The 8,880-nt window shown below is 38.9% G+C and overlaps 1 protein-coding gene across 1 annotated transcript; it reads left to right on the top strand.

Moving 5' to 3' along the window:
- Positions 1-1,600: 1,600 nt before the first annotated feature.
- On the top strand, positions 1,601-8,722 carry LOC145890269 (DBH-like monooxygenase protein 1). Its single transcript, XM_082981289.1, has 16 exons — positions 1,601-1,633; positions 1,898-2,008; positions 2,703-2,852; positions 3,318-3,411; positions 3,538-3,719; positions 3,807-3,887; positions 4,184-4,282; positions 4,513-4,615; positions 5,064-5,233; positions 5,502-5,555; positions 5,658-5,752; positions 6,487-6,643; positions 6,990-7,120; positions 7,369-7,465; positions 8,087-8,185; positions 8,654-8,722. Exons 2-16 carry the CDS (start codon positions 1,952-1,954, stop codon positions 8,720-8,722), a joined length of 1,638 nt encoding a protein of 545 aa, XP_082837415.1. The 5' UTR covers positions 1,601-1,633; positions 1,898-1,951.
- Positions 8,723-8,880: the final 158 nt, after the last annotated feature.

The raw sequence follows: 8,880 nt of genomic DNA, 5'->3' as shown, positions 1-8,880 counted from the left end.
TTTGAGACAAAACACGTTAACGTTTGCATGCGTTTTTTTACTTATTTGTGCATCCGTTGTAATGGATTTAAATGAGCATAAATAAAAGTATTTCCTCGCCATGACTAGGGTTGGCTGCATTGGTCAGGCGCCTGACCCGTATACCTAGAAGAAAACCTGATCAGGATTTGTGTCCAGGATATCATGGGTTCAAACCCTAGTGTGTCAAAAAAAATGTGTGACGGTTACGATAAAACACAGCTATTCGAAACTTAAAATTTCGTGACGTTCCAAGCGGTGGAAATGCGGTTGTTAAAACTCTTGACGCAATCGCAGGGAGGAGAATGGTTTAATTGCTCCTGCCGCACAATGTTAACCCATTGTTAATTGGAGCTTTACTGCGTTTCCTGGTATGGAAAGCTGTGAAAGCTGGTTGTAAACTCGTAATTCCGATAATGTGATTTTCGCACTTCGACACGTTAGTCGTCAAACCTTTGTGAAAAATACTCGCAAAATTCCTCACATCATTGCACTCATTTGCACGCAAAATTTCCTTGATAAGTCATCGCATATTGGGAGGTGACTAATACCATTTATGGTACGTGTTTATCATAATTACTCAATGCCCATTCGAAAACATTTGCGCATGAAATAGATACTCTTGTGTGAGAACCGTCACGTATAAAATTAGTTTGTGGAAGCTTCGTACGCATCACTTGGACCTGTTCTAAATTCACAGAAGGTGATGCAAAAACAGCCTTATGATGTAACCACTATGCAAAAAACGATTTATTAAATTTTAATTTTGAAGTCACGTTATTTTGCATTGAACAAACTCTGTAATCCCTATTGTGTTGATTCCAGTGGTGTGGCAAAAAATGCCTTAATGTCATGAATTTGGCACATGAAACTTCTAACGTCCGGGAGTATAAAACAGATTACAAAAGGCAACCAGCGTAAAAACGAAAGTCAATAGAGTTCACGACTAAATAAAAGTTCACCATGGATATATATAAGTCTATCTGTGATCGTTCTTTGACAGATGTGGCGAGCATGAACTTGGATAATCTCTGCTTGTGTTTTGTGCTGCGCGAATAGAATATTACGTCTCATTCCACAAGAATCTGATTCTCGTGGCTTTGTTTAAACTCTAAGCATGCCGTGATCAATGCATGTTAAATTTTTGTCTGATTTTTTTTCGACTGCCATCCCTAGAAAGCATCAACCTCGTGGAAAGTACCTGGCAGGGAAAATTTTATGTTAATTTTAGCCGGATTTATTTTAAATCGATAGAAACGAAGAGTAAATTGAGCATTTCTAGTAGTTTGATAGGGGATCTCCCTTGTTCAGTTAATCGATCAGTTTTCATAAAGTTTGATTGAATTTTCGGTCCAGTAAACCCAGTATTCGCAAACTTGTTCATTATTTGACTAATTGACTTTTCGTACAACGCCGCAGAAAGGAATACTTATTTTAACAAATCCGATAAACGATGCTTGTTTTCCTGCAAATTCTGACTATTTCTTGCTGGGCTTTGGTCGTCCATGGTCAGAGACCGGTTCCTACCGAAACGTTCCCACACTACGCTATATTGGACAACGAAGAGTTGGTGCATTTGTATTGGGACTTTGACGAAACTCACATCACTTTCGAGGTGATTATCTTTAATTGAAAAATGTTGTACAACATTTTTAAAGCACAACATTCGGTTGAATGGCCCGCGGTCTTGTTGTGATGCTTTAGAAAACATGATTACCCTTCATTTAGATCGAATAAAACAACTATTATGCAAATAACTGCCGTGTGCCTCTCATGTACAAAATATTTGTAGGTTCTCTGGCTTCGTTTTACAACTGGATAAATGAAAAGTTATTATGCCACCAACACTTAGTTCTTTTCAAAAGTTGACTTTTCTCAGGTGCATGGATTCACTGTGGGATGGGTGGCAATTGGAATTTCACCCAATGGCAACATGGCCAATGCCGATATTACTGCTGGATGGGTGAAAAATGGCGTCGCTACAATTACGGTAACGAATTAGCTTTTAGTAATACATCTTACCAACACCTATTGGAAGAAAAATTGGTTCCATTTTTTTCAATTCGCGGAAAATTGAGTTTTAGAATCTGGACTGCCCGTGCATGTTTCAAATAATATCATATCGCTTTCACAAAATTAATAGTAATGGTTACCGATTAAGGTTACGGCAGTTTAAACGTCCACTGTAAACTGCCATCTGTCAAGTGCGCAAAATACACTGGGTGCAAATTATATTATACTGTGATTTTCGGTAACTCAGAGTAACAGATGATCAGCGCCGGTGTATATGTTTTTTTGAATAAAACATAAATATTAGTTTTGCATATTGGCATCATCAGTTTTTGTCTCATTCAAATATAATTCAGATCCGTCGGTCAAAACAAAACGACCTGCTCTAGTTGATTCCTGTAGTCATTTCATAATATTTTATCTTATTGGGTAAGCTGCAAATTTCGACCTAAAAGGTCTCATCAGTTCAGCTGGTGTGACTATCAGACAACTTTGCTGACCAAATGGCCACCTTCTACTTTGCAAAGTGGTGACTATACAATCACCGTCGTCCGTTGGGCACCAAACTACGTGCAACCTTACGAAGAAAGCCAAGTGGAAACACTATGGCCAAGCAAAGCCCAACCAATAGTGCCCTCAGGCCCCATGTCACATAAAAATATTTTGTCGTGTAGGATCGCCAAGGTGGAAGTTCAAACGGTTACCCGTCCAAGGACGATGTCCAGAATGTGGAACTGCTGGAAGGATTTGAGGTGGACGGTTGGACTGTGCTTAAATTTCGACGACCCCTCATCGCGTGCGACGTGCAAGACTTGGACATAACGGTTCGTGTTGCGACATGTTTGCAGATCGTTAAACGGGAAATTAAAAGTCTCGAAACATTAAATAGAGTTTACTGCTTGATAAACAGACAGTACAAAAATTCGGAACCACCACAATTAGATTACATTCTCTTTGTCCAAACCGTGGTTGACAAGTTTGTCACCTCATGGTAAAAAAGGAAATTGGTAGTAAAACTGCAATAAATGTTGGCCATCCGCTTTTGATATGGGCACATTGGCAGTGTCGCAGTCTGCTTGAAACCTAGGGTGGTTATATGTGTGTTTAATTTTAGTTAATTCGTTCACAGAAATCGAACGTCTAGCTCTTAGGTTACCTAAATTTCTGTTGTATTTCTTCCCTGGAAATCAGCTGTTCATAATTTCGGAGTGGTTTTTAAACATACATTTTTGATAACACATCTAACCATTTGATTAATAATTTCCGAAAAAACAAAAAGTAATTTGTAGGATGAGACCTTGAGGATCATCTACGCCAGAGGAACGGATGACCCAAGTGGAGATGATTTGCAATCACGAGACAAACATCCTTCGTCGAATAGAGGTGCAGTCAATGAAAGGATATTTACTTATATATACGGATAAACACATTTCAAAGCTTTATATACTCATATTTAATATACTTACGATAAGAACAAGAGGTTTGATTTTCTTACAATGAATTGCGTAGGCACGAAGAGCATGATACTTTTGGCGCCGGCAACGTCCGGGGATAACTGGTTTCCCGAAGGTGAAAGACACTTGACGTTCGATATTCTCAACGACAACGTTGTTGTACCGGAGAAGGACACTTACTACCACTGTCGACTCTTTGAACTTCCTGAAATTATTGGCAAACATCACATCGTGAAAGTAGGTGAAAAGACGTTGATACCTTTCAAAATCAACAAAACGTCAAAGGGGAAAAAGTAATGATATCACCTGATTTTACTTTTTCAGGTAGAGCCAATACTACAGACTGGCAATGAACTTTACGTACACCATATAGTTGTTTACCAGTGTCTTCAAACCACCAACATGGTACGTTAAGAACTAGAAAAAGGAAATTATATTTTCAGAAGATTTTCTTAAATGTGGAACAATCTATTGAACGATAAACGAATTCGGTTTCTGCCAACTGTTCCATATTTCGATCTACAGAAAAAACAACTTTATGCACATTTTTGAATGTCATTGCCCGACTTAAGTAGAATTGTTACCAAACGCCGCAGCGGGTTTCGAACCCCCACTACGCAGTACACTAGTTCGGTGCCTTGCTTCATATGTTGTCGAAATAAATTTTCATATCTATTTCATTAGTTTTGCTTTGTTTTCAGACATTTGAGGTAATTGACCACGAGTGCTATCAACCAAACATGCCAGCGGATTTCGATAGTTGCGAATTTCTCATGATTTCATGGGCCGTTGGTGGTGGGGTAAGTACTTGTGTCGTTTGTGAAACTGTCAAAAAAAGTACAGAAATGGTTCGTCCTGGTCCGTGATTTCAAACCTCGACGGGAGTGTTTTCACCGACTTGTCAGGAAATAGTGATGGCGTTGTTTCAGCTTGGTTGTAATGCCTTGATTGCAATTGATTGATTAAATTATTCGCCTAATGGCGCAGTCCAAGATTCAAAGAACCTCACAGACCTTACGTTTGTGCACAGCCCGTCTTTTATCCCAAACACGCTGGATTTCCGTTGGGAACCACGGACTCACCCAAGTACGTCATGATTGAAACTCACTATGATAACCCGGATTCTGTAACAGGTAGTCAAAAGTTTAAACACAAATTTTTCATTTGCTAAATTCCTGTGTTGGAGTAGGCATTCCTGTTGGTTGTGAAGAATATACAATTTATGTATTCTGTGAGTTGCATACAGATGGGCCCTATCTCGGAACAGCACATGTACTACTGTTATATCTTTCAACTTCCATACATAAAAGACAATCTATCTATGATGTGCGCAAAAGCGAGTTTAAATAGAACAGTCCATCCTATGTTGACCCAATACCAGATGTAATTTTTTACAACAAAATACATCAGGTCACTTTGAGCGTACGTTTCGGAATAGTCATTAGGTTCACAGGCATCGCAGCCAAGTTTAATCGACCACTCTTCTTCGAATAGTCACAACGTCATCTCAAAATTGTTTAGTGCTATGGCACGACAAAGCAGAATCGCTCTACTGCACAGACAGTATAATTTCATTGACAGGAATCTTCGATTCTTCTGGCATGCGCATTACCCACACACCGGATGTTCGAAACTTCGACGCCGGGATATTATCAGTTGGACATATTGTTCTTGGAACAACTTTCATACTACCGGATGGCGCTGAAACGTTGGGTCAAAAATCGGAATGCTCCAGCAACTGCTTTGAAAAAGTAAGCAATTACTTTCGCAGTAACGTCAAGGTTTTCTTTATCTACTGGATATTTACCATACAATGATACGTGCCTTTTCAGTAAACGTCGCGTTTTTTAATCTTAGTGGTGGTATTTTAATAAATCAGCTGAAATCAACCCAAAACCAAAAAATCAAGCTTCCGGTGAGATTTGAACTCACGACCGTGGATACCCTGTTTACACCAAAGCTTGATTTAACGTGGTTGGATCCAAAATAACGACCACGCTTATTTTTTCTGACTCGTAGGTAAAAATCAGCTCAAATGCTATTTTTACTAAATTTGGAACGCTTGCCCCTGCGGTAAATGATTCAGGATGATACCTTAAATATCTGTGCACATTTTGTATTTATTTGAACTTTTGCAAAATTACCACAATAATATTAATTTAAAATTTCCTGTAGAGTCTGGAAGCTGGCGGTCAAGATTCCATTAATGTGTTCGCGGTTATGTTGCACGCACACACCATTGCCAGAGGCATCAAACTGAAGCACATCAGGTAGATATGTGTACCGTATTTACTCGATTGTAAGCCGCCCTCGATTGTATGCCGCACGTAAATGTTAAAGGCAAACTTAGGTGCCCTACAACAATAATTGTCAACAAATCTGTCGTTTAAAATTGTCAGGTACGCTGACAACCTTGGGCGATAAAACATATTGGTACGATGGGACGAGTTAATGGTAAATTTCATTAAAACACAGAGTCGCAGACAAAATATCGCATGACATTAAACAATGTAAGCCGCCCTCGAATATAAACCGTCCTCGATTGTAAGCCGCACAAACGGTAGGTTAAAAAACTTTATAAGCCGCGGCTTACAATCGGTATAATATCTTACATGAAGACGTGGGTGTTTGCAAACATTCATTAAGACCCTTTTGTTACTCATTTACGAAGAATTTAAAACGTAGTTCTTTGTTTCATTTTCCACAGATGTTCTCCGAAATACACAACAATGCAAAAAATAAAAGAATAAATTAGGGTGTTGTTTACTTGGTATTTGCTTGTCATTTACGTTTTTTGAACTAAATTGAGTGGATGAAAGTGCAAACACGATATGAAATGCAACATAAGCCGCTAGTTTTATGAAACAATTATTGGACGTCCGCATGTCAAATTGTCAAGTCTACAAAAATAAAGCTAATATGCTGACTTATGTAAAGCATACATTTCGAACACGACTGTGCTCATCATCGGTGCTACGAACTAACAAGAAAATACTTTCACCAGAAACGGCACTGAGCTTCCACCTATCTCTACGGAATCGAATTACGATTTCAACTTCCAGGAGACGAGAACCTTGAAAGAGGAACGGGTTGTACAGAAAGGTGACTCTATGCAAATCGTTTGCAATTACCAATCGACGGAAAGGACAGATATTACTATGGTATGTAACCTTTTTTTTTATGCAGATTTTTGGCAATCTGTGCATTCCCAGCTCACAAAAATATCCCTGTAACCCCCGCATGGCAACACTATAATGAGTTTTTTGATTTGTGAAAATTAAACAACGCTAATTGCTTACAAATACGACATGTTATAAAAGCTGTACCGCCCATGGAGGTTATCACAGCTTCGTCCCGAGCTAACTCGCTGCTTTCTATTCCATGGTTTAGTTATAGAATTGAATTTCCCTGGCACTGGAACTGTCTCCCAATATTTAGCTATCGTCAACGTTTTGACTTGGCACCGATTAAAATTCTGACACCCGACATCTTAATATTTATGTATAGGGTGGCCAAGCTACCACTGACGAAATGTGCTTCGCCTACTTGATCTATTATCCCAAACTATCCTTGTCCTACTGTCAGTCGGCCCCTTATCTGAACAGCCTCATGCACTACTTTGGGATCACTGAATTCGAGTAAGTTTGAAAATGTTTATCTTAGATCAAAGTGATGACAATCGCGCCATTACGTATTGGGATCTTGTAAACATTAACGATACTTTTATTCCTTTTGCGACCATTTTTATTTTTTGTGAACATTTTGTGCGCAAATGTCTTTTATTTTGTCTACCACCTTAAGCATACGTGTTTGTCCTCAAGCGTAACGTTGTAACCATACCATACATGTACTTATCACAATATAAAATGTTGTCTGATTATAACAGGAAGACGAGCAACGAAAAGCTTGTTAATCTTCACGACATTCTTGTCTTGGCTCCCCCGGAACACGCAGGCAAAACTGCCTACGAAGTTATCAATGCCGTAAGTCGCAAAACTTATAATATTGTAATCTTCGAAAAAACTGACTGCATGTTTTAGCTGGAAACGGTTAGAGACAGCAGTTGACAGCAATCTTTGATTTCGCCTTTCCACGTTGTTTAAAAGCAGAACTTTCTCACAATCAAACTTCAGAAGACTTATTTACTGTCAAAATGTCGCTGAACAGCGTCTTAAAATCCGATTGCGTTGCTGCAATGTGATTAAAAATGCCATTGATCTATAAAATCATTTAAAGCTAATCTTGACAATAATAGACACATTCTAACCGGTGAGCTTCATTGTATAGTTGACAGACCAATCACCAGGTATGCCCTAGGTTGTGGGTTCAAAAGGCGCCAGGAGTATTATCAGAAAAACATGACTATTTGTAAAAGCTAGCGCAATGCCACAGTCATCAGTAGCACTGATGAGACCTTACAGGTCGGTCTCAGTGACTATATGCTGTCATTTTTTGCGAATGTCACTTGCTAAAAATCTTCGGGGACGTAAATTGACAAGTTTCTTGATAAGTTACACCAACTTTCCCGCGATCCAAGACACCAGGGATTATTATCAATTAAAAAAATAAAAATAATTGTCTTACAAACTTATCCTACCTTTCAGATAAATTGGAACTCGGAGTCAGCTACAAAGTTTATTGATGCTGCCAATACCATGATGCATTATCAAAGATGTGCAACTGTAACAGGCCGACCACAGGGGGTCAGTTTGAGCTCTTAACAATGCATTTGTAAATTGTATTCGACCCATATTACAAGTGGAAAACCTGATCAATATTCTTGCCCACGACAACCTTCGAGTCTCGGTGTGGTAAAAAATGTTAGCGGAAAGCGGTTTGCAGTGTTGTTTCTGCTAAATACACTAAACCAAGCATTTTAGGTGAGCCACGGCTTCAACTAGATATTTCAACTGTGCTATGTACATCCTGTGCCATTCTTGTTACGGCCAGTGTGACCATATATCCATCCCAGTTGTCAGATATCGTAAAGTAAAAGTGGATATTACTGTTGTTATTACTTCTTACTGTAAAATTGACGCTAAACAAGCTTGCCTCATAAAACGTTGGAAGATATCAACAGAAGCATAACTGCAGTTTAAAAATGCGTCTATGACCAATCCTAATGTTTTGTTTGTGTTCTTTACAACTGAGTGAAAGCATTTTTATCGCAGGTTACTGGAGTCATAACTCCGCTCACCATCGACGAGCCGTACGTGCCTCCTCCAAGTGGTTGCCCTTGAAGAAACCGCTGCCCTTGAGCCTGTGGCCCCTAATTATAAATGTGATTATGACCTCACTAACCAAAACATTCTTGTAAGTTGTCAAATGTATCCCGTCCTTTTGTCATACGATTTTCATCAAATCAAAATTAATGTTTTTCAAAAAGATAATCATTTGA

The sequence above is a fragment of the Ascidia mentula genome, chromosome 1, assembly GCF_947561715.1.
Source record: "Ascidia mentula chromosome 1, kaAscMent1.1, whole genome shotgun sequence".
Classification (NCBI taxonomy): Eukaryota; Metazoa; Chordata; class Ascidiacea; order Phlebobranchia; family Ascidiidae; genus Ascidia; species Ascidia mentula.
Note: the sequence above shows the minus strand (reverse complement) of the source record. Positions and strands in the feature narration are given on the sequence as shown.

Coding starts and splice junctions, on each gene's coding strand:
- LOC145890269 (XM_082981289.1), top strand. CDS start 1,952: ATGGCCAATGCCGATATTACTGCTGGATGGGTGAAAAATGGCGTCGCT. Junction 3,412..3,537: donor ACATCCTTCGTCGAATAGAG/GTGCAGTCAATG, acceptor TGAATTGCGTAG/GCACGAAGAGCATGATACTT. Junction 3,888..4,183: donor GTCTTCAAACCACCAACATG/GTACGTTAAGAA, acceptor CTTTGTTTTCAG/ACATTTGAGGTAATTGACCA.